The 25,671-nt window shown below is 56.0% G+C and overlaps 1 protein-coding gene across 2 annotated transcripts in view; it reads right to left on the minus strand.

The window, feature by feature from the left end:
- The window catches only part of AR (androgen receptor), a 94,228-nt gene that overhangs the window by 43,135 nt on the left and 25,422 nt on the right, over positions 1-25,671 (minus strand). The window contains exon 3 of one of the 2 annotated variants that reach the window (XM_071813622.1): positions 9,884-9,965. In XM_071813622.1, coding sequence (XP_071669723.1) covers positions 9,884-9,965 — 82 coding nt within the window. Of the gene's footprint in view, positions 1-6,998; positions 8,437-9,883; positions 9,966-25,671 lie in introns of those variants that run through there. The other variant, XM_065846170.2, reaches the window with a different exon arrangement.

The following is a 25,671-nucleotide window of genomic DNA, read 5'->3' on the forward strand; positions in this document are numbered from 1 at the left end:
CAGCAAACATACGGGCTTATCCACTGCTCTTTACCAGGACTGCCACTTATTTATCACGGTGTGCTCCATTCTGCTGTTTGATCACACAGAAAAGTCACCAGGAGCCCTGCGGAGAGCTCGGGGTGTCACCCGCCCTGTGCGGATGCCCGGGATGCCCAGAGCAGGTGACATCCAGCTCCCGCCCAGTGGGACCGGTGCCCGCTGCTGGGAAAGGGCACCGGCTATAAATACCCATAGAGATGGGCTGTATTTCTGAGATTATTTCTACTGCCGCAAAATCACTTAATCTGTGGCCTGTGTCCCACCAAATCAGTGTTATTGCTTTTGAGGACGTGTCATCATCTCACTCCATCTACGGAAAAGGAATAATATCTATTTTGCATGGTTGCCCGCGGGCTAAATGAATTGCTGCTCCTACGTGCTCCAGAAGGAAAGTGCCATCAAAGCAGAGAGCACTGCTGCTGGTAATACTTCGATTACTCTTAGAGGATGCATTGAACTTCACTTGAAAATGCTCGTGAGAAGAACAGGGGTTGTGAAGGTTATTTTAAAAGCAGAATAAATCACACACGCGTTGCACGTGTGGCCCTGCGAGCTGGGGAGGGTTCGCGCGTCGGGGGGCGAGCAGCACAGGCACATGGGTGGGGAGCACAGAGGCAGCGCTGGAGACAGCGAAGGAGTACGGATGAACCTCCCTCACAAGGCTTCGCCATGACAACTGGGTCAGTTCCTTTTGATTTTAATGAGCTTGCTCATACAACTACTGTTGTTGAAAAATAAAGCCAATTCTGGTCAGGCTGTTTCCCAGCTACACCAGGCTCCCAAACGCTACAGCAGCCTCGCTCATCTAAATTAACTCTGGTCCCTTAACTGAGGAGTAACAGGCTGCGTATCTCGACAGGAGATCAGGTCTCCGTGTCCAGCCCCCCCGCAGTGACAGTGGGAAAGCCCCGGTGACACCGGCACACCGGCCCCAGCCAGCGCCGTGGCCCCAGGCAGGAGCATCCCGGTGGGAAAGACGCTCCCAGACCTCGGGCTCGATGTCTGTGCAAGGGGCAACTTCATTTTCTCCACGTATTTCCACCGTTCAGCTGCCAGAGCCACACAACCGCTGCACAGATCTTCGGGACCAGCTCAGAGAAACCAACGGTGGTTTTTACTAGAAGTAGTAGAAAGTCTCCCACAGAATAGTTTCCTTTCACTAAATGCTCCTCTGATAACTTTAAAATGTTCCCGTAGATGATAAAATGTTTATATTTTATATTTAACTTTGTAATTCTAGCCTGCGATCACGATCACAAGCGGAAAGTATCGGTGTCACAGCAAATGGGCTCGGAGCAGGGGCTCGGGCACCTGGCAGCGCGCGAGCGCACACCACGCACCCCACGCCGCGCACCCCACGCCGCACACCCCACGCCGCACACCCCACGCCCCACGCCGCAAGCGCAGGAACGGCAAACCGGGATAGCCAGTTGTTAATCAGCAACCCATAAAACATGAACGAAGCTCAGTGCTAAGATAAAAATGTAATTAATATAAATGACAGAAAAATACAGAGAACAGACCTCCTGCTCTATATCACAAATCCCTGTTAACTCTGTGAATGGAACTGCTTACATCATGTCCAAACAAAATGTTCCCATATGACCAAAAACACTTCCAGCATTTCAGGCAACGTTGGCATTTCTTCCTGCAGGAAAGAGCGACACGTCCAGTCTTCCTCCCCGCTGAGGACCAGGGGCGGGATCACCCCTTCCCTTCCACCACGCACAGACCCCGGCGCCGTTCAGCTCCGAGCCCCACAGTGCCAGTTGGAAAATAAAGACCACTGAAGATGGCTCCTTCTCCTCCGTTCACTGCTAAACCCCAGTTCAGTGGCAAAGGAGGGGACAGAGCTCCCACCACCTCCTGCACGGCCCCCGCAACCAGGAACCTGGGGGAGCACCCCGAGCACCGGTGCTTCTGTCAGCCCAGGGGCTCACCAGTGTCAATACAAGGACCAAGATCCTTCCGGTCCAGAGCGTCTTCTGGGCGGCTCTGGGCGCCTCCAAAAGCAAACAGCCAGTCCCCCGGTGCATTGTGCCAGCAGCACCCAGGCTCCCGATGTGGATTTCAGTGTGCTCCCAGTACCAAGTCTTTAAAAAGCCTTTGAAAAGTGGCACTTGCTGCTCTTGCACCCTGTGGGCTGAGTCTAGGTAACTAGCCCAGCAGAGCCAGGCTCCAGAACCGCACACCCCAGCACAGCCAGGCTCCAGAACCACACACCCTGGCAGAGCCAGGCTCCAGAACTGCACACCCGCCTGCTCCCAGCAGAGCCAGGCTCCAGAACCGCACAGCCCGGCAGAGCCAGGCTCCACAACTGCACACCCCGGCTGCTCCCAGCACAGCCAGGCTCCAGAACCGCACAGCCCGGCACAGCCAGGCTCCAGAACTGCACACCCGCCTGCTCCCAGCACAGCCAGGCTCCAGAACCGCACAGCCCAGCAGAGCCAGGCTCCAGAACCGCACACCCCGGCTGCTCCCAGCACAGCCAGGCTCCAGAACTGCACACCCGCCTGCTCTCAGCAGAGCCAGGCTCCAGAACTGCACACCCGCCTGCTCCCAGCACAGCCAGGCTCCAGAACCGCACAGCCCAGCAGAGCCAGGCTCCAGAACTGCACACCCGCCTGCTCCCAGCACAGCCAGGCTCCAGAACTGCACACCCGCCTGCTCCCAGCACAGCCAGGCTCCAGAACCGCACAGCCCAGCAGAGCCAGGCTCCAGAACCGCACACCCCGGCTGCTCCCAGCACAGCCAGGCTCCAGAACTGCACACCCGCCTGCTCTCAGCAGAGCCAGGCTCCAGAACCGCACAGCCCGGTAGAGCCAGGGTCCAGAACCGCACACCCGGCTGCTCCCGGCACGGCCCCAGCACAACGCTGTTTCACAACCTGACCTCAAGCCATGGCCAGCCCCTGGTCACAGCTCGGTAATGCGCCAATTGCCATTTAAAGGGGTCCTGAGTCCTCTGAGCCACATGCGGCACTGGTGCAGGACTGGCGTCTTATTCTGGGTTTCAAACAGCCTTCCCGTGCCTGCCAGAGGGGGACCAGCATCAAAAGGTGATGAGGAAGATTGTTTTTAATGCAGGAAGATTGTTTTTAGTGCTTTCTCTTTACCAGGATCCATCAGAAAGCTCCAGCACACCAGAGACTCTCCCGGCTCCTCGAGCTTTGCCGATCGTACCAGCAGCTGCGGACCGCGAGCTGGCCAAGGGACCAGCTTCGGGAGCCACGTTCTTCCACGCACAGCTTGTCTTCAAAAGCAATATGTACATAACACAGAGTTCCCCTGAGCAGAAAGGCCGTAGTGACAACTGCAGCGGGAGGGCCGTCCCCTTCCCAAGGGCTTCGGGTCCCGCAGTGAAGAGCTGAGGGTCAGAACCCCCCAGTCCCTGGGACGGGGGACGTCGCGGGGCGGCCCAGAGAGCAGGCGCTGCCCTCCCACCTGCCAGCCCAATAACCCGCCCTTGATCTCTTTATCAGAATCTTATCTCCTCCTTCAGTACAGAGAAATTATTACAGGTATTATCTGCATGCGGTATCACAATTACATAGCTGGCCACAAAGAGATTATCTGGCCATTAGGGCAGATACATAAACACATGGCGCTCGCCCAAGCTGATGGCAGCTGAACCGAGGAAAGGAACCCGCAGGTAGGTGGAACCAGCAAATACAGCGATACCAAACCTGTAACAGCAGCAATAGCAAGTGCCACTTAAAAATGTCCGAAACTACATGGACAGCTACATTTTTCTGAGCCAATTACCGCCTAAATTCATCACCTTTGTTTCCATTGCTTCAGTAATAACTCCTTTGAGTCCATTTTAGCCTAAACAAAACAGACCTATACCCCTCACCAGCGCTGTGCTTTGGTCTTGCGAGCCATATTCTGTAAGTGCTGCATCTCACTCTTAAAACAGGTTATTGAGTCAGCTCAAAGACTGCTGGTAGTAATTATGCGATAACCAGAGCACAAAGATTAACAGCTACAAGTGCACAGTGTAACAAAAGCTTGTATTAATTTGCTAACTACAAATAAGCATTACTGGCACAATCAGCTGCACCATATCAAAAGCTTTACATTAACCCAGATTCTATTGATGCCTTTGTTTCCTCTGCCACGTTTCAGTGCCTCTAACCCCAGACAGCCCCCCCTGCACATGGAAAGGGCCGGCAGCGGCGAGGGACCCGCGCCGGCACCGCCGCAGCGCCCGTCCCACCGCCCCTTGTTCCCGGAGCTGCGCTGCCGCGTTCCCGACCCAGGGAGGCCCGCGCCTCCCTTCCCATTCGCGAGCCGTCCAGCCCCGTCTCGCACAGCTTCAGGGGAAACTCTTCTAGCAGGGACCCCAACACCCAAACTGGCTGTAGTTTATAGACAGGGAAAGTGTCAACAACTCTCCCCAAACATTAACAAACTGTTCACGCTTTGAAGTCCCATTGGAGAGTGTGTGTTTGTCTCTGCCTTAAAAAATACCTACTTACACCAGACCTGGACCGCACCGGGCAGAGCCGGGGTTGTGGAGAGAGGTTCTCCTGGGAGGGGAGAGATGTGAAGCCACTGGCACAAAGCAGCGACCAGAGCCAGGAGCCGCACACCCCCGAACGGCCGGCACTGCTGTGCCTGTAGCTGCCGGCACTGCAGCCGCGCGGGGCTTTCGGTGCAGGTCTCGGGCTGGCGCAGCTGCACCGAGCCCACAGAACTGCCCTCAGCAAAACGACAACACGACTTTCCCAAGGCCAAGAGGGCAAAGCTTTTGTGCAATGCCGCGTAGGGCAGGATTTTAAACCCGGCACTAGAAGCCAGCAGCGGAGCACAGATCAAGGCATACCGTCCTTTGGTGAGCGAACCTTACAGTAAAGCGTTTTAGCCCCCCCGACCCTCTCCTCGCAAGCGCTGCTGCCTGGGAAGCTGGAGCACGACCGCTACCGGCAGCACCGCGGCTGCAGAGGGGCCGCCTGCTGCGCTGGCACCGCTCGTACCCGGGGAAATTAAACATCACGACAATTAACAGGCAGCACATGGTAAAGTAAAGGGAGACTTCGCTGGGATGAAACATAAACTTGGCAGCAATTGACCTGGATGGCTTTAGCCAGACCACAAAGGAGCGTTCTGCTTTCCTTACAGTATTTAAAAACTGCATCCGAACGCAGAGCAGGGTATAGATACTATCAGCCTGCGGCTCAGGCGCAGCAGCTGGGTAACGCTGTACGAGCAACGGAGTTCAAGGAACAAGGTGAGGGTATTTAAAGCCTTCTGTGCTGGCTCCAGTTCCACCGATCCCTGCAGACACTTGCCAGTGGGAGCCCCGGCCCTTTGGAGCCGCTGTGCCGTGGGGACACGGACACAACGCGTTGAACAGAACTGCGAGGAAGAGGAGGACACGGCGTTTCCCATGGAACACCATTTATCTCTAAGGCTGGACTTGGGCAGAATTTACCTGCTGCCCAGGTCCAGCGCACACGGCCGCCTGCCGACCACCCCGTGAGCCAGAACCCGCTCTCAACACAACATTCCCCATCGGCGCGCGGCTCCGTTGCACGGGCAGACAAACCATTGCACGGCTGAGCCTTCTGCTATCGAAAACCTGCCTAAACCTGCCTCCTCCATTGCCAGCACCTGGACAGTCGAACTTCTCCAACTCCATTCACCCCTGCCCACTCTGCACTGATTCCAGCAGAGATTCACCCGGCTCCAGAGGAGCACACGCAGGCTGTGCAGACTCCTGCCCGCTGGACTCACTGTGACCCGGCCTTGCTTTCCCCCCAGCTTTTCTGCCAAGCCCTCCCCTTCTTCATAAAATCCCCAAGTAAATTGTTGTGTGGAATATAATCACTACATTGCCTGAATAAAGCCGAGAGCATTTTAAAGCACCAAACAAGCACAGACGCACAAGCGTGATGCATTTGCCCTCTGCTAATTTAAAGGGAAAATGTAGCTGTTCGTTTTAATCTTTGCTCCCACCAGACCGAATTCCACAGCGTGTGCATGCGGATGCGGAACTCCGAGGATGCAAACCCCGGCTCAGGCCATACCAACCACTTGTGGCTGGGGCTGCCTCCGAGCCAGCAGGAAAACCCTTTTGCAGTCACATTCTCACTCCCATTCCTACCAGCTGCAGCGATTCCCACACAGCAATGTGATTTGCCGTGATGAAAGGTGAAGATGCAGTATGCCCACTGGTTTAGATGGTATACACCTATTTCAGAGACAGTTAATCTCCTTTTCTTGGGTTAATCCACCAGCAAAAATTACTTTTGAATGAACCCTTCGCAAACAAACCTCTCCTCTGCTGTACTCCTATCTCTACTCTAAAACACAAGTTCTACCCGTACCTAAAGCAGAGCTTCAGAGCACACACAGTATTTCTCTGCCTACATATCCAGCAGTCGCAGCCTGTTCTGCACAGCTCATTGCCCATTTGTCCAGCTCACAGCAGAACGAGGGGCAGGGAGAATTTTAACTTGATCTCAAGATCTGTCCGTGCTTCAAGTGCAGCATCCTGATTCTCGCACGCTTACAGCAGCCGAGAGATGAGGGACAACAGATGCGTAACGAAATTAGACAAATGCACTCAACCTTTAGGGGCCGGCGGAGAATACCAGGAGTATTTCTGGCACAATCTTGCCTAATAAGTCACAAGTGACAGCATTTCGGTAAAAGGGAAGGCTCGGCAGCAGAGAGGTGAATCAAGCGGGGAGCAGGCAGGACAGAGGCGGGCTGGACCCGCGGCGTTTGCCGGGGCAGCTGCGGGAGGCAGCGGGGCGGCTGGAGGGGTGCGAGCGCCGGTAGGATGCAGGGTGCGGTGGGGCGCAGGGTGTCGGTGGGGTGCGCGGCACGGGGTGCCGCTGGGACGCGGTACGCCGATGGGCTGCAGGGTACGGGGCGCCGGCGGGATGCGCGGCACAGGGTGCCGGTGGAATGCGGGATGCTGGGTGCCGGCGGGACGCGGGTACTCACCGGACGTCGCCGTAGACGCCGGCGTAGCCCTCGGCCCAGGGTCCCAGCTCACTCTTGATGCAGGCGGGGGCGGCGAAGGGCGCCCGGCCCGCCGGGTACCAGGCGTCGGAGGGGAAGTCGGCGGTGTCGGCGGCCGGTCCGCGGCCGCAGCCGAAGGGCCCGGCGGGCAGCTCGGCGCAGGGCCCGTACAGCTGCTCCTCCTCGGCGAAGAAGGCGGGCCAGGAGGACGCGGGGCCCGGCGGGGCCATCTCGGCGCCGTAGCGGCACGGAACGCCCCAGCCGCCGCCCGCCGCCGGCCCCGGCGGGCTCTCCAGCTTGATGCGGGCGGGCGGCGGCGCCAGGCTGAAGCCGGGGGGCGGCCGCGCCGCGGGCCCCGGGGAGCCGCGGTAGAGCCCCGGCCCGGCGGGCGCGTCGACGGCCAGCACGGCCTCGGCGCCCGCGAAGGCGGCCGGGGCGGGCAGCGGCTCCGGCGGGTCGGCGGGCGGGCGCGGGGCGCGGGGCGGCGCGGCGGGCAGCGCGAACATGCAGTCCTCGCGGGGCAGCGGCTCCCCCGGCGCCTCCAGCGCCTCCAGGGCCAGGCCCATGGAGGCGGACACGGCTCTGCAGAGCTGCTTGGCGCTGTCGCCCAGCGGGTCCTCTTTGGGCTCCGCTTCGGCCTCGGGCGGCGGCAGCAGCGGCAGCGCGCCCGCCTCGCACAGCAGCTCCCTCAGCTCGCCGGAGCCGGGGAAGGGCGAGCCCATGGCGGGGCCGGCGGCCGGCACCCCCTTCCCGGCGCCGCGGGGCTCCTGGGGCGGCAGGCAGGCGGGCGAGCCCGGCGGCGGCCGGGGGCTCGGCGGGCAGGGCGCGCACGCCGGCGGCTGCTGGCTGGTGCCCGGCTCCTCCCGCGGCGCCTGGAACGCCTCGCAGACGCTCTGGAAGAAGGTCTGAAAAGCCCCGCGGAAGGTCCTGCCCGCCGCCCGCGGGTAGACGCGGCCGACCCCCAGCTGCACCTCCATGCCTGCCGAGCGTGGGGCAGCCACAGCGGCAACGGCGGGAGCGGAGAGCGCCGGCAGGCTTCCCCCGGCCGCCCGCCCACCCAGGGGGCTACCAGCCGCGCTGCCCCGCGGCGCCCGTCCCCGCCGGAGCGCCGTGCCGGGCGGCGAGCGGCGGGCACGATGCTCGGAGCGCGCAACAGGCAGAAAAAGTTGGAGCCGGCGGAGCGAGCAGCTGCGTGCGGCCCGTGTGAGCGGCGGCGGGGGCAGCGCGGCAGGCAGGCTGCGGGGGAAGGAGGTGCGGCGGGGGAGCCCGCCCCGCGCCGCCGGCCGAGGGCTCTGCAATGATTAATCCGGTCCCCGCCGCGGAGGGAAGCGGCACCCGCCCTGCCCGCGGCTCGGCTCCCCCTCCGGCGGCAGCGGAGCCCCGCGGGGCGGCCCAGGGGCTGCGCGGCCGCGGAGCTGCAATTTCTGGGCTCGGCGCCTCAGGCGCGCCGGCCCCCGCGGGCGGAGCGGGACGGGACGGGACGGGGAACAGCGCCCGCCCCCACGGGCTCTGGGCGAGCGCCCGGGCCGAGCGGGGCGGAGCGGGGCTGCGGCGGCCCCGGTTCCCGGGATGGCGCCTTCCCCTCGCCCGCAGCTCGGGAGGGCACACGGCCGAGCCGGGTTCAGCGGCGAAAACGCTCCTGTCCACAGTGCACTGAGGCAGGCGGTGCTCAGCAGCTTCCCCAGGCTGGGCCTGGCCAAGGGCACCTGTGTGACCCCAGCACCCGCACACCTTTCACTTGGTACCCGAGGGAACCAGCCGCCCTCTCCTTACCCAGCGGGAGAGTTTGCTCCCACCTTCCTCTGCTCCGCACCGTCAACAATCCCCGCTCCGCACCACGAGACCCAGCAGGTTGGTGCACCTTGTGCGTATGCACCACTGCTCTGGGTGCAGGTGAGGTTGAAACAGACCAAATAGCCAGCAGACATCATTAGCGTAGGACCTACCGTAAACAACACTTGAGCTCCCCTTACTGGTCCTGTAATAACGGAACCCATTACTGGAAAGATACTCATTTAAGATAGGTTAAAACAAGCCCGTTAATTTCAACCTTTTTTAGAACAAAGGGAAAAAAAGTAATGATTTGTTGCAAATGGAGAAGTGGAGCCAGTCGGGAAAGTGAAGACTCACGTCCAGCCTTTTAAAAGCATTTTTACAAGCCATAGAAGATAAAAATATAAAACTAAATACAGCCAAGCAAAATTTGGCAGCGTCCTCCATGCTGCCTGTGACGCAGAGAAGCCGGCCAGTTTGTACTGACAAGTAATATAGCCCCTAAAATAATAAAGAAGCTCAGCTAAACCCTCAAAGTGTAATAACGGAGGGAGATACTGTAAGGTAGGTGTGGAGTCCCTATTTGAACACTCGCAGGTCTCAGCGATCCCGCCTGCACCCCGGAGCTCCGTCCGGCACATCGCGGCGCGGCGCCCGGGGAGCCGAGCAGCCGCAGCTCCGCGGCCGGGGCAGGGACAGCCGGGGATCGGGGAGAGAAACCTGCAGAGACAAGGAGGACTCTGCGCGGCCAAGTGTTCGCCTCGGTACAAACTGCTCCTCACGTCCCCACGTGGGGAAGAGCCCTAACACGGGGCAGACTTGTGAAAGAAGCGTCTCCTGCGGGAATAAGGTTGTGTGCATCGCTTTTCACAAAGCTGGTATAAAAGGCTTAACTGGATTTTCTACAAGATTAGTGCGCAGCAGTAACGATGGCCTGGCTGAACTGCAAAGCTGCTCCGCGTTTCAGAAACGATGGCAAAAACCTAGAGGCACAAACCCAGGATTCACAACTGAATCTTATTATGGTGTCCCCTGTAAATAATGCAAATGCCCCACCCCGCCCCAGAAAATCAGCCCCGAATCCATGCAGATACCTGCCAAGTGGATGCAGATTCCAGCGTCTTTGCTCTTCCATCCTCCAGGAGTTGTCAGGCCTCTGGACGGAATATAAGGACTCTGCAAAACATCAAGGGGAGGGTTCTTGTGATTAGCACCAAGAACTGTACGGAAAAAAGCTGAGGATGGAGATGCAGTCTATTATCACTTAAGAAACAGATGCGTTTGTGTTTTAAACAAAAGTGTGCTGTTCAGATGTGCGAGTCCAAGGGGCTGTGTAAGCACTTGGTTTGACACCAGCACTGCCGCCGGGGAGAGACCTCGGCTCGAGGCGCTGGAGGGGGCCGAGCCGTGGCCGCGGTCCGGAGGCGCTGGGCACAGCAGGCGCACGGGACGAACACCGCGAAACCGCGTCTGTGCTCCTCGGCCCACAGAGCCAACGCTCCCGTTTTCACTGGTTGTCTATGTGGTTAACGTGTATTATTTTAGAAGCAATTTTCTGATTAGATCTTCACAGAAATTTGAAGAAGCTGGTAATTATTATTTTTTTAATTTATTTCCTGGAAAGGCATCTTGTGAGCATTTTGTTTCCCTGGCATTCATGTGCCCTTTTCTCTGTGTGTGTGTGCATGGCTGCACATGCTTTTTCTTAAAGGCTTCACGTATTTTAATCTTTATACCTGGCTGATGAAGGAAAATCTGTACTGTTAATGCACAGAGCGTTTTATTTGCGGTTACTATCTTGCACATATTAAAATGTAACTTTCTTTAGCGTTTCAAAGTTCCTTTCCTAGTTTCATTAAACCCTCTCCATAAAACCACTTTCTAGAGTTTAGAAGTCAAGCACAATCTCGGTTTCCATCTTCAGTTCCGAGCACTGTGCTTTACCCAGTAAAATGCGCATTGTTTGGGGAAGGACCAGGCAAAGCCCGCGTGTGTTCGTGGTTTCTGTGTGCGCGCCGAGCCGTGGGTTTGGTTACCGCACGAGCGAGCGGCGGCAGCAGCCTCCGCGTGTCGGGACGCGGCTCCTCGGAGCCCAGCGGAGCTTTGCTGCAGAACGAAGCTGCAGGACGTGTTGGGGGTTGTTTGCCGGGACGTTGTGCGGCTCCGGGGTCGGCGCTGAGGTATTCCTGCATCTGATTGCGGTTTATTGCTGAACTAAGGCGGGCTGAAAGCATTTTGTTTCGCTTTGCTGTCTCACAGCTCCCGACGCGTTCTTGTCTAGCGCTGCAGCGGTGTTTGGTTTTGTTCATTAAACCTGAGTGCAAGAACGATGATACCCCGCTTTCTGCTGTAAAATAACATTAAAATCAGACAGCGCGGGGGGCATCCAATCTGAGAGTGCCGCGGTTTCAACCAGACGAACACGTCCGGAGGGCGCAGCCGTCCCGGCGGTTGGACGCGGCGGAGCGGCTGCCGGGCCCAGCTGTGCGGTGCGAGCGGCGTCTCCCCCGCGCCCCGCGAACCGCCCGCTCGACGGAACGGTAACCGCGAGCGAAGAGGGGCTGTCCACAGACCACTGTGTTCTAACTGAGGTACATGTGGCTTTTGTTATAGAATAATGGCTGGGGGAAAAGCCCGCAGGATGGATGGGTTCAGCGGAGCTCTGGGAGCAGATGTTCCTGCAGGTGACCCCGGGGTGGTAAATGATGATAAAATGATGCGTCAGATAATTTTAAGAGAAACATAACTTTTGCCTTTATTTTATGAGGGGTTTACTGACGTAAACTAAATGCATGTTGGTTAATTAAAAAAAATTGAGACCCTGGATTCATGTCTAAACCTAATAGAGTCTATAAAGATATGTTAAACTAAACATGAAAACATACTATTATTCCCTGTATTTGCTCCCAAGATCATAAAGACATTTTTACATTTGCCAGGTGAAGTCACTGCTCAAGTACCGAAAACCGGAGTTTATTGAGAAGTGAAACGGTCGTTTCCCGGTGTCCCATTGGGGCCAGTGAACATTCCGGCCGAGCCCGTTGCCCGGCCCAGGTCGCCAGGCCGGGCAGCAGCGCGGGGCAGGAACCCGGGGCAGGAACCCGGGGCAGGAACCCAGGGCAGGAACCCGGGGGTCCTGTGCCCAACGGGGGCCGGGAACCGATCCGATCTGTGCTGAAACCGGAGGGACACACGGACCCTGTGCAGTCGATGAGACGCATTACATGGGGATAGCACTTTATTTATCTGTTAAAATACTTTTATCATTAAAATAATCATGTTTTTACATACTCGGAATTTAATAGCATTTCCTTTAACTGTAAAAATGATCTTAAAAGTCTGCATCTATATTTTAACTGATTTTTAATGCAGCTTGATACAGCAGACAAACAAAAGGAATAATCATACTGTAATTAAGAAATAATTCATTCACCTTTTTTTAATGTAATAAGCGTTCAGAAAACTCTGAAAAATCCAATGCTGAGCAAGATACAGTTCAATGGTTGAGATCTGTTTCTCGTACCTAAATAGAGAATTAAAACTCCTGCTATCGACGAATCTCCGGGTAGCGCGGCCCGTCTGGCAGAACTGGGTCAGCTGGAAACCAGGGGACGCGTGCGTACGGAACAGAACACAAACCCAGCGGGGGGAACGAGCTGGGGGGCAGAACGTGGGGCCGCTTCACAGCACGATTTGCAGCACAAAGCGGACGTTTCCTACAGCATCCATTTGTAAAACCCTCAGCATATTTTTCCCTCTTCTCCTAATTTAAAAAAGCAGCTCGCACGTATTCTGTTACTCAAGCTATACGTATCTTACAAATGGTTTCTCCACTGGAAATATTTAACAGGAACACGTTCTCCTCGCCTTGCACATCCCAGAGACAGCCCAGCAAACGCGAGCAAACCGCTGCTCCCCGTAGTTACTGCTGGGAACCTCGATGGTTACGGCACAGCTGGATGTGCTAAACGTGCTCCGCAGGGACCGAGCGGGTAATCAGGATCTCCCGGGCTGCGGACCCTCGCGGGGCTGGAACTGAAATGACTTCACAGGACAACTACTTATTACCAATGTCAGAGTAACAAAACGTTTGCCCAAACAGAACGCATTAAAACTTGACATAAATCCCCTGGGACTCTTAAAAGCAGCTCCATGTTAGCTCTGTTGTGTAAGCCCTGTTTGCACTCATGCGAGCTTGTTTACCAACACAAATGTCTGACACTCGCTTTCTAACAGTTTTCACACAAGACCAAATCATTTATGTTTCAGTTTATCATAAAGAATGCTACAATATTTATTTATCACTTGGATACAGCGAAAAGCAAAATGAGGGATTTCAGTTAACATTTGACCCAATAAGCTTGCAGTTTCCTTCCCAGGTCCCTGCAGTGTTTTAGCGATTTTTGAGCACTCTTTTCTCTTTCCTGGCTGCTCCCCCCGCTCAGCCCCAGCGACACTGTTTGCCGGACACGGTGACACGGCTGCCGGACACGGTGACACGGCTGCCGGAGATGGCGACACCGTCTGCCGGACACGGTGCCTGCGCGGGCTCGGCTGGGGACGCGGAGGGAGCAGATCCCGTAGGAACACAACGGGGATCCACAAGACACCATCTGTGTGTGTGTAACATCGCTGCCCGACGGGTCCTTCCCACCCCGGGCAGGAGGCACCGGGCCCTGGCTCTGCCCTGGGTGTCCCCTCGCTGCCCCTGCCCTGGGGCCGCTCCTGCCCTGGGGCCGCTCCTGCAGGGACACGGCCGGGTGGGACACCTGCCGCAGTCCCCAGCTCAAACCGCTTCCCCGGCGCCGTCCCGTGTCCCGGTGCCGCGCGGCGCTGGCCTCGGGCGCTGCGGAGCCTGGGCCACGGGCAGCACGGCTGCCGGAATGAGGGGGAGCTCCGGTTTGCTGGTGTCCCCGTGTGCTCAGAGCCCACCCGAGCACTGCCCACGTCCCCCATTACAGGATCCCCGCCCCACGGCCCCGTCCCTCCTCCTCCTCCCGCAGAAAGAAGTGAACAGCTTCCTCCTTCCATTGTCGTGCTTCCCTCTAGTGCTGCCAGCCTCAAGGAGACGGTCAATATTGAGACAAATGAATCCCAAAGTGTGACAATATTTGCACTAATGCTGTGTATTGCTGCCCTTCACAACCCAGTCGTGTTCGTGCCTTCGTGACTGACCTCGCTTGCTTGAGGAAGGGGCTTTAAAAGGAAAATGTAGGATATTAGCCAGGACACCGTGCTACTGACAGCAAGACAAACCCATCCCGGTGCTGGTGACGCCACTCCAGCTGCTACATAAATATTTCCTACGTTCTTTCTGTAGCTTGCTCTGCATTGCTGATACCAGAGGGATTTTCGGCTTTGTTTTCGATACTACCTACAGGCTCACAAAGCTAAAGCTTGGCTCTTTCAGCCCTAATTAGCGTTTTGCATTTTGAGTCCTCACCAAATAGTTCCCGAGGTGCTGGTGTCTGTTACAGCACCTGCTGGCTGCTCCCCAGGCCCCTGGAGCCCCGGCCGGACCCCCAGCCCCTGCCCGGGGATCCCGCAGGGACCGATCCTCACCCCACCAGACTCGCTGCTCCTGTTCGCTGGGACAGGGAAGCTGGCTCAGCAGAGACTCGATCTTATTGATCTGGAGCGCACACGTCCTCGCCAACGCCGGGAGGTCACCCTGCGGGGAGGCTCGCCTGGCGAGCAGCTGCATTAGATCAGTTTTACAACAGACGAAAACGCTCTCTGGGGCCATTGTACAAGTGCTCATCCCTAGAAAGATCAAGCAGGCATTGCCTGCTGAGCACGGGAGGCCGGGAGCAGCAGGAGGGCTTCCTGCAGCAGCTGGGCCGCCCGTCAGGTGCTGCAGTGGGAACCGCACCAGCTCCGCACACCGGGGGAGGCGCGGTTCCCAACCGCCACACAGCCTGTGCACGTTTCAAAGGTCTCGTCCCTGCGCAGTATTTTAGCTGCTGGGTAGAACTGCCTTGATGTTAAAGTGAAAGCCGGTAACAGGGCAATGCTATAAAAGATGTATGTGCTGGGACTGGCCTCTGCTGGCTGAAGGGGTTCCCAGTATTTACATATTTAATCCTATACCGAGCTAACTATACAAGTTAGTAATCAAGTCCTTTGGGATGCCTCCTCTAACTGTATTAACTAGGAATCCTTACAGTGTTCGCCTTTGTATGACTTAACCATGTCAGAGCAGGAATGGGCAGCAGAGCCTTGGCAGCTGGGCAGGTGGGAGTTTGTGTGAGCACCGTACACACAGCACTGGCTGCAAGGAGGTGACTGCAGGGCTCTTCACTGCAGCCCCGTGTGTTAGAATCTGGCTCAAAATGTTCCATGCTCTGTACATGCAACAGGAAAACAGCTATAAATATTCTTCAGGCTGTGCTCAAGCACAACAAACAGTAGATTGTGGACAGTCAGTTATTCTTGAATGTGACTGTCAGAGGAAATTACACAGTTTCTTCTGCCACTTTGACCACAGACAGAAAATTTTATTGCATGCAATTTTCTGCTTCCTTGTCCTATGGAGTGACACATCTCCAGCGAGCCCGTCGTGCCTGTCTGCAGCACACAAAACGCCTCTAAAACTGCCGCTTTCAACCTAACTGCGAGAGATCTGTTCAAACCTCGTCTGTAGCATTTCTGTTTGAGCCTAAGCACTGAAACCATCGTCCTTGTTTGCACATTTCAGATGTGATGGCGAAGGTGGCCGGGCACGGGGCGCTGCTGGGGACGGTGTCCTGCCCACGCGGGGCTGGGCGGACGGGCCCCGCGGCCCCTGCACCCAGCCCGGCCCGTGATCGTATGAAATACTCATGTGCTTACCGCTAAGGATTCACTTAAGTGCTTTGCTGGATCAGTACCAAAACGATTATTTACAGAGTGCTGTCAAACACATCAGACACCAAGAAGAGACTTTTTCTGATGAAATCCTTTGGCTGCTCAGAACCGCAGCAAATAACATTTCTCAGATAGATAGGGACTTTCCATTTAAAACCTTCTCCCTAGACTCAAAATTAGCGGCTGCTCCTTCCTTTTGTTTCCTGAAACAAAATTTCCATACCAGGTGATCTTTAAGAGCACAAATCTACAGCCATTGGGAGCCCAAATGTTATCGCGCTCCCGTGGAGCTCGCCAGGAGCAGAATCAATCACTGATAGCCATTAATCTCTAGCAGAACAAGGCCGATAGCACAGAGTTCAACGGTTTTGCTTCCACTCATCTGAGGCAAGTTGCAGGCATAACTCATTAGCCAGTTACCTACAGTATTATTTTGACAGTTCTACTTCTTTTGTGCTACCCCAGCTATGAGCTGATTAACCTATTTATGGTATGGCTGCAGAAGACCTTCCTTATCCAGGTCCCATAAGTGTTGAAATAACAAAGGCCTTTCCAACCACAGTAGCCTGTATCAGAAAATTAAGAACTGTTCTTGTGATGCATTTAGAATAACGAAGCAAATACTGAAAGAGAATCTCGAGCACAAGCGGCACCGCGCTCCCCTGGCGGCACAGCGTGATCAGCCACAGGCGTTCGTGCCTCTGCGGATTTGAACTTGTTACTGTTCTCACCTAATTATGACAGGGAAGCAATGGAGACCGTGTAATTTGGGGGAAAAAACCACGCAAGCAGGTGAGGTGTCCTCTGTATCTGCTCCAGACGCCGTGGCGCAGGGCAGCGCGCGGAGGGGAGCTCGCTGCGCTCCAGAGACGCAGCCGCCGGCCCCGGGACCCCCACCCGTCAGCACCTGCAGCGGAACGAGGGGTCCGCAGGGACCCGGCTTCATCCTCCCGCCCACACGCCTCCTCCTTACCCGACTGAGTGTGCTATTCTCAGGTTGCCTGGTGCTACACAGAACCTGTTAACATTTCAAATGTTTTGGCCATTAGTGTCAATCCTGGGCTGCTAACTTTGCCTTGTCTCGTTAGACAGACGTGTGAGTTCACGTGGGTGGGTTATGAGGCTTCAAAAACTGTCTTTGCAGATGGGTGCAGAAAATGTTTTGGCTTTCATGTAATTCTGAAAGGCAAGAATGTCTTACATCTCTTCTTGCTCAATGTGTTGCATCCTTTCAATGCAGGACCACAGGCTGCTGAGCTCTCCCTGTACCTCTCCTTGATGTTCAACGCTCACGCTGGTTTTACCCAAGAAAGCCCAAGCCTCACGTGCTCCCAGGAGGGGAACTGCCCGGCTCCTCGCCATTGCCCTTGTGCGTTTTGATGGTGTTTATGGCAGAGATCAGCGAGAGGATGCGGCTCTGTCCACCAGTCACCCCGCATGCCGCGTCCCAGCCAGGGGCAGTTGGTGGAGCATCGTCCCCTCTGCAGAAGAAAGCACTCGGGAGACGAGCGGGATGGGCGCCGGGCACGTGCGGGACCCGTGGCCGGTCCCTGCCCAGGAGCAGCATCAGGCCATGGCCAGGTTGCCCAGCACCCGGCAGCACCGCTGCACAGGGAGCGCAGCCCGCACGGGGCTCTCGGCACTGTTGGTCACACCTCTCAAAACAAGCCCGCGCTAAACACAGGACGGAGCAGATGCCTTAGGTAATATTTCTGGAACCGTTACAGTCACCTGAAATGTTTCTCTTCTCCTTGCCCAAATTCATCCCTGTCACCTCCGAAGAATCGCTAACGTATTTTCCTTCTCTTACAAATTGGAGACAGATTTTCAGAACAGCCTGTTCATGCAGCTTGAGGAAATGACTGAAGCGCTTGGCCCATTTGATCCAAGGCAATCAGCGCGGTGCCGAGAACTCTAAGAAACTTCATGCCTAATGAAACACACATTTCTACCATTTATCGTGTCTTACACAACTGCGTTTTGGGCAGAGTTTGAAGAGCTGGGGAGATAATACATGGTGGTGTGACTCCTAAGCTCCTCTCTAAAGCCTGGCCCAAGGCAGCCCTGTGGGCAGCCCAGTCTGCCCAGTGCACAGCTGGGAGGAGCTGGGACGAGCTGCTGGCCAGGGACGGCCACCTGGGGAGGGACCAGGGCTGCGGGAGATCCACGGGAGGCACGAACCCCCGGGCCATTGCTGCTGCCCCCAGCCGGCTCAAACACCGCTGGCGTTCAACGGCCTGAGGAGCTCAAACAAGCATCAAACGCTTTCCTTTACCTGCAGTTTCCAGCATTGCCGGTCTTTGTCTGAGCAGGCACAGCTCTTCCTCAGTACACCTTGGAGCTCGTTTAAGTTCTGGTTTCCAACCCTGCTATTTAAAGACCCCGTAACAGAGCGAACGGACATGGCAGAGGAAAGATGCGCCACGGCTCAGCCGCGGGCATGATTGAGGGGTTAGGTTGTGCTGGTCGGGGTGTGAGCTGCTGTGGGAAGGGAATTGCCCACGGGAAAGTGCAGCAAAACTGCACATCTGTATGACAGTGCTACAGTACGGGTCACAAAAACACTGATGCAATGTCCTAGAGGTGTAAGATTTTACACAATTTACTTCACTGTTCATCGGACACTGAGGAGTCCATTCTTCCATCAGGTCAATCTATTATGTGGCAGGTCAGCCCAGCCTGGCCGGGGTGTGCGGCCCGTGTGCCCTGTCTGAGAGCTGCCCCCGCTCCTGCAGGAAGGAAGCAGCATGCTGGTGTGATAAGTGACGAGGAAAAACAAAACAGTGCATCCCCAAGGGAGAAACAGTAGAGATAAAAAGGATTTGGCAAGGGAAACCTCATGCATTTGACCTGGAGAAGAAAGCCATCGCCAGTAAAACGGCTGTGACGCACAGGTGTGGAGGGACCCCCCCCCGCCTTCTGTTTTCTGCAGCTCCCGAGCACAGTGGTGGGGGAACGGCAGCCAGCCCGCGGGAGAGCTGTCCCACAGGTGCCGGCAGCGGGCTGCTCCGCGGGACACCCCGCGGTGACACCCGGGCCGGTGACGTGACAGCGGAGCCACCGTGGTGCTCCAAGCCCCGCTCCTCCGCGGGGAGCGTTGAACTGGCCGTGGCTGTTGATGGGTTTGTGGTGTGGTGCCTGCTCACCAGACACGGACCGTGCAGCCACTGGCCGGGACTGGGCGCTCAGCACCGCGCTGGGGCCCACAGCTTCCGCCTGCAGACCCGAAGGGAAAACCACGCAAGGGCACAGGCCCTGGTCAGCACTGCCCCGACCCCACGCAGTCACTGCCTGTGGGTAACAACCGCCTTGAGCCTCCTATTGGTCTCAAGGTTTATTCTTTCAATTTTCTGTAGAATAGGAAGCAGCGGAATGCAGCGGGGTAGCTGATTGTTGGTGTGTGTCTCACTCAACCAATTACTGACTTTAACATTTTATATAACTGTAACTGGAACCATATTGTCCAGAGCCTCCTTGTCAGACCTGATTATTGCTCATCATGTGATGTTCTGGGTGCTTTCATAAACTGTTGTTGCGAATTCACTTGGGGAGTCCTTTGTGCTTCTAAATCATTGGCAGATGTCTCATTTTTCTGAAAAATCAATAAACTGGCAGCTTTAAAAATAATAATAATAATAATAATAACATTTTTCTTGTTGTTGTTACTGTAGCTCCCAATTATACAAGAAATCTTCAGCTGTTGCATATATTAGCATTCTGTTGTTTTCCAGTTTTGCCCCTGAGGAACCGATCCTTTTGATACCCAGCGCTATGTGGAAGCAGAGAGCAGAGACGGTGTCTCTGTGCGAACGCTCCCGTCCCGGCCGCGCCGCGGGGCCGCTCTGCCTGTCCCGCTGCCCCCAGCAGCACCAGACCCGTTCCTGCCACCGGGGCTGCTTCCCGGGACCGCGGCCGCTTTGGCCTGGGCTGGCTGGAGGGAGCTGTGCGTTTGGAGCTCCGTCAGCTCCTGCACAGCTGCACTTTGTTCATTTTGATGAATTCTGTTTCATGATTTTTATTCCGTCTCGATACAAAAATAAACTGATGCAGCGTCCTGTTCTCACCTACATGGGGTCAACCTGAAATAGAAACTTTCTGGTCTTGTTTGCACCAAACAGACGACTGTCACTGAGCCCCAGAGAATGTAAACCTGTTGTTCTATGATCTTCCTTGCAGCAGCTCAGCCCAGGCAGATAACAGAGCTGGTCCAGCATACCAAGGCACGCTCGACATCTCCTTCAGGCTGGTATGTTCCGTGGCGCCCCGCAGCACCCCCTCCATCGCCCACCAGCCTGCAAAAGCCAGGGCTCAGGGGGGTTATGGACGCGAGCCCAGCCCCAGGGACTCCGAGGAGCTGTGTCCTGGAGCCCGAGCGCTCTGTCTGTCAGTCCGCAGCAGAAGGCTTGCAAAAGCATCCACGGTGCAGAAAACACAGCTTAAAAGGAAAATGGAACTCCCTTGTGCCAGAGTCTCGGTCAGGTGTCTGACAACCCTGTTCACACTGTTTTCCGGGAAGCCAAGAGTTTCAGCCGAGCGTTCAGAGCCCCCTCGCTCCCCACGTGCAGCGGCAGAGCGCCCACGGGGCAGCGGCTCGGCGCCGTCGGGCAACCGCGGCTGTTCAGGTCCTGCCTCACCACCGACCCCCGAGTACCTTAAACCTGCACTGTCTGCTGAGCATGAACTGGACAGAGTCAGTTTTAATGTGGCAGAAAAAGACACAAAACCCACAACAAACAAAACCCCAACAACAACAAACACCAAAAAACCCAGAACAGTCCCCACACAACAACACCACCACCACCACCCCAACCAACCAACCAACCCCCACAAAACCACCATGCTTTCAGTCTTTTTAGCCCAGGAGAAACAAGTCCAGAAGAAATGCAAAAGGCGGATGTCCCAGAGACCCCAGCAGAGCCAAGCAGGTGATTTTCCCCCTGGATGTCGATGACTTTACCCCAGCAAAAGGGAAATGGCTGCACGATTTTTGGCAGCTGAAGAACCGAGACAAACTCCCAGGCTGCTCGTGCTGTCTTCCTCTCAGTGGTGCTCGGCCCCTTGGCGCCGGTGCCGCCGTTCCCCCCGCAGCCCCACACCCCACAGCCCGGTGTTCTGCACCACACGGGACAGCCGTGCACAGTGGCCGGTGCCACCATTCCCCCCACACCCCACAGCCCCACAGCCTGGTGTTCTGCACCACACGGGACAGCCGTGCACAGTGGCCGGTGCCACCATTCCCCCCACACCCACAGCCCCACAGCCTGGTGTTCTGTACCACACGGGACAGCCGTGCACAGTGGCCGGGGCCACCGTTCCCCCCACACCCACACCCACAGCCCGGTGTTCTGTACCACACGGGACAGCCGTGCACAGTGGCCGGGGCCACCGTTCCCCCCACACCCACAGCCCCACAGCCCGGTGTTCTGTACCACACAGGACAGCCGTGCACAGTGGCCGGTGCCACCGTTCCCCCCACACCCACAGCCCCACAACCTGGTGTTCTGTACCACACGGGACAGCCGTGCACAGTGGCCGGGGCCAGGGCCCCGCTCGTGTGTCACACACCCGTGTCAACGTCCCGCCGGGTGTCCCGGCAACCTCATAAGGTTCTGCAGCCCTAAAACTCTGCTGTCATAAAACTGGACTCGAGTGCAACGAGAAAACTGATCTGAACAAAGAGGAATGAGGCTGGTTTATGTATAAATAACTCTGTCAGACCTGGAAACACAAACCCATCCAGTATTATTAGATCAGTGAGCCGCACGACACACAACGAGGCAGCTGGAACTGGCTGGCTTTACTCTCCGGGGTAACTGATGAGCTCAGAGACAACGACGGACGGGAAGGGCAGCCTGAGAGTGAGATTCCTTGCGTCCTCGAGCCTCCGCAGTCTCCCGGGCTCGGAGGGCTGTGCAAGGTCCAAGCCATCTGTGCTTCGTGGTGGAGCACAGCCAGGGCTGAGGAACCAGAGGCCTGGTTTCCAGAAGGAGGAATCAGAGTGTGTAATAGTGCTGAAGATAAGATTGAAGTGTTACCCATGTTCTTCTTTGGAAAAAGATGTAAGAGCTCAGAACAATGAGCTGAAAGGAATCTGTTGTTTTCACCAGTGCGAGAGGTGAAGAATCCCAGCGCGTCTCCAAGGCACCGAGCGGGCCAATGTAGTATTTCTAATTCATCATCTTCTCTGCAAAGAAAGTCTCTTTTCCACAAACTATCTGCTCTTGTTCCATCCCTCAGCAAGGACATTGCAAATCCGTATTAGCTGCCTGTTGGGTAATATGGGACGTGTTGCCTCCATACTGTGTTATCTCTCTATCTGCAAGGAGGTACCAGGTCCTGCCTCGTGTTTATGGGCTGATTGTTGGCTTCGTCGTGTTGACTCACTTGGCAAAGCAAAACGCGATTCCTTATCCAGCTCTATCTTCTTCTCAGCCACGCAAGAACGTTTCACAAGCAATCAGTTTCAGGGAACGCTTCCAGCCGTTTTTAAGGGTGGGACCTTATTGATTTTGGATGAAATTAAAAGTTTTGAGAGAAAAATGGGGGACCAACAGCTGCAGAGACTACAATAGGTAAATAAAACGAAAAAATGTGGATGAAAGACTCCCAAACACCCACCGGAGAAGACAGACCTTGGATGTCAGCTCTGCCCTCCCCAGAACGGGCAGGGTGTTGCTGTCCTGACGAAGCTGCCTGGGCAAGGAGGAAGACAATTAATTCCCTTCGCCGTGCGCCAGGCCGCCGGCACAGCAGGCAGAGCTGCCCGAGCAGGCCCGCGGCGCCCGGCAGCGGCACTGCCCGAGCCCTGTGTCCCGCCAGCGCCACCGGCCACGCGCCACCGCGGCCCCAAGCACACGGTCACCCCTGCAGCCCCGTCCGCGGCCTTGGCGCTCTGATCAAATGGCTTTCTGGCTGGAACCGAGGCATCCTGCACACTCGGTGACACGGGCTGGCTCCCGCCATGCCCAGCACCGGCCCTCCCGCGCCCTCCGCAGAAACAGCCCCGTCGCTCTTCGTACAGTTGCAAAAGGTACTGGCAGTGCTGCCGGAATTCGCTCAGTGCCTCTGAGCAGGCGAAGGAAGAGAAAGGGCCAAGACGCGGCCTCTGCGACGGCTTCCTACATTTGTTGCTCATTTGGCTGCCGCATTGCCAATGGCTCATTGCCTGCGATTCCTGTCACCAGATCCGCTCCACATGTTGCGGTGGCTAATGTGGCTAATAAGGCTTCTACCTCACTGGAGGAATGAAGAAACACAGTAATCACAAATCAGCTCGGGAATATGAGATCCCTTCACCAGGCTGCCAGCCAACAGCCAGGCAGACAGACAGACAGGTAGCTTGTAGATGTCGACAGGTGAATACACGGATAAGCAGACCAGACGTTCGCACCTGGGGTCCCCCAGCCCTCTCCTGCGCAGACTCCGAGGCACGCGCGGAGTGCAGCGGCAGTTTCGGCTCCAGCAGCCGGGCCCGGGTGTGCGGTGCGGATCCGCCGCCACACGTGCTGCGCCGCAGGCTCCTCCACTTGTCCACATCGCTGGCCTCTGAGCCAATGTCATGTGCACTCAGGCATCATCTGACTCCAGGCACGCGATGCATTGCAAATAACGGCCTGTTTTCCTTGGGATTTTCAGAACTACACTGCTCTAGGGATATCGGTTCTTGCGAAACAAACAGGAGTTCTTTAACTTCCACAGAATTTAAAGGAAACGCACCCTGAAATACGTCTCAGTTCACGTGCAGTCTAATGAAGTTCTTGGGGTACAGCTAATGGAAGAATTTATTGCGCTCTGACTCTTTCATTTTCAAAGAGAAATAAGCGCAGGCTAGGATCAGGGTTTATCTCAGCTCAATCCGTTCATTTAAACTGAGTTCTCCTGTCTGTCACTATTCAAATTCGACAAAGATGATTTTGTATGAATGTTGTTTAAAGATATGAGCGCCTGGAATAAAACCCTAGTGCAGAGAATCATGACAATTTCAGGAAGAACCCCACGGCAGGATCCCGCTCGCCCTGGGTGGCCCGCGCCCGGGCTCCCGGTCCCGCCGGCCGTGGGCCGGGGTCTGTCCAGCCCCGCTGTCCCGCGGCGCCCCCGGAGACCGAGCCCCGTCTGCCCTTCTTCTGCTCACCCCAGCTGCTGTTCCGCGGTTATTTCTGAGGACCACGAGACTGACGTCAATGTTATTTTCATCTTTCATCCTTCCCCAAAGCACAATTAAGCCCATTCACCACTGTTCAGTTCAAATCTAGATTTGAGTATCAGGCACTGGTTGCACAGTCTCCTTGAGAGCCCATTTGGTAATCACCCCTCAGCCTTAACAGTTGATGCTGCCGATGGAAGCGGATGCTCAACACTGTCACTCACAGCCTACAGAGGGATCACGTTCAGAAACTGGACATCCGGCTGGTTTCCTATAGCATTCCCATTCCTTTCCTGCAGCTGAGCCATTCCTGTTGCTGCCACCGAATCTGCAACAAATAATTAATTGCGTTCCCAGCTGCGGTTCGATCTGTGGCTTTCTGTAAACTTCCTTATCAGGTGTATCTCTTAGCACCTTCACACACAGAGTGCTATGAAAATAAACCCTAATTAACCTGCACAACTTCCGTGTAAGGCTGGGGAGCTTTCTGATCCTTCCTGTGTCCGTGGCGAAGTTCTCTGTTTGCTCCAAGCTCATAAAAAAGCCGATGTCAGAATCAAGGTTAAAACTCAGAACTCCTTAGCTCCTGTCCCTGGGATCTGAGCTTGCCCCTCTCGAAGAACCCCTGTTTACACCTTAGCGGGATCCGTCCCTCCCACACCAGCACGGACCGGAGCCGTTAACCCGTCGCGCTGCCAGGACCGGGGCGCAGGTGCGCGGCACCGCGGGCACAGCCTGTGCCTGCCCCGTTGTCACCTTCCCATGGATGTCCTTGTTTAATTCCACATGCTCTGCAGTGGACACCTCTTATTTGCACTAGAAGTCAGTATAACTACCCTGCCCGTAAACAAAGAATTTAATACACTGAGGGAAATTTACTTAACTTGGGCCATGGCAGATTTATAGTTTTTAAATGGAACGCCAGAAGGTTGTTGGCACTTAGGGAAACCTGGTTTGTTATTTCATAATCACATATTTATGGTTCCCACAGCATATTGTTTTTGTCTCGCTGTTCATTTACTGCAGGTCTATTAAGCTGTCACTGCTCAGCTCCAAGGCGCTGTTGTGTAATTCTACCCCGCGCTCTGATTGTGCTTTCATCCTTCTGATGGAGATCAATATCAGTGCCGCGGGGAATAGATAAGGAGCATGTTCTGCTCTATGAAGCGGGCACAGAAAAAGTGAAGATTGTGACCGAGCTATTGTCTGAGAAACACGCTTACAAGAAGGATTGTCAGCAAGCGCAGGTGTTGGCTCTTTGAGTGTATTTGCTGATGAACGCAATCCCATGTAGCAGGACCCACCCACACACCTCACTATTCCCGCTGGCAATTGCGGCTGAGAAACCCGAGTTAAAGTAGGTAATTGATACTTAGCTTCCCTGGAAAAAGAAATGCCACCTGGAAACCTTGGTGTGTTTCTTGCCCAGGCCAGGATTGTGCAGCTCATTCTTCTCCTTGATTTCTCCTCCTCTGAGTGGGCACTGACGCTCGGTTCCAGAGAAGGAGCTGCCTGGCTGTTCCTGTGAGGATAAAGGTGGGCTGGAGTCCCCGGGGGGATGGAGACGGAGCCAATGCTTTGTAGAAGGTTACGTGTGTGTGACGATGAAACCGAGACTCGAGCCCGAGAGCGCGGCCAGTGGCGGCTCTCAGCATGGGGAGAGCTGTCGATGGCACCGGCCCTGACAGCGAGTGCAGACCAGGCCACCGGGAAGGGCGCTGGGGTGACCATGCAGCCCCCAAACGCCTCCCGGCCCCCGGAGCTGCCCGAGCACGGGTGCAGCCGGGGAGCTGCAGTGGGTGTGCGGCAGGGTGGTCTCACACCCGTGAACATCTGGCCCTGGTGTGCGGCAGGGTGGTCTCACACCCGTGAACATCTGGCCCTGGTGTGCGG

The sequence above is a fragment of the Patagioenas fasciata genome, chromosome 11 (genome assembly GCF_037038585.1).
Source record: "Patagioenas fasciata isolate bPatFas1 chromosome 11, bPatFas1.hap1, whole genome shotgun sequence".
Classification (NCBI taxonomy): domain Eukaryota; kingdom Metazoa; phylum Chordata; class Aves; order Columbiformes; family Columbidae; genus Patagioenas; species Patagioenas fasciata.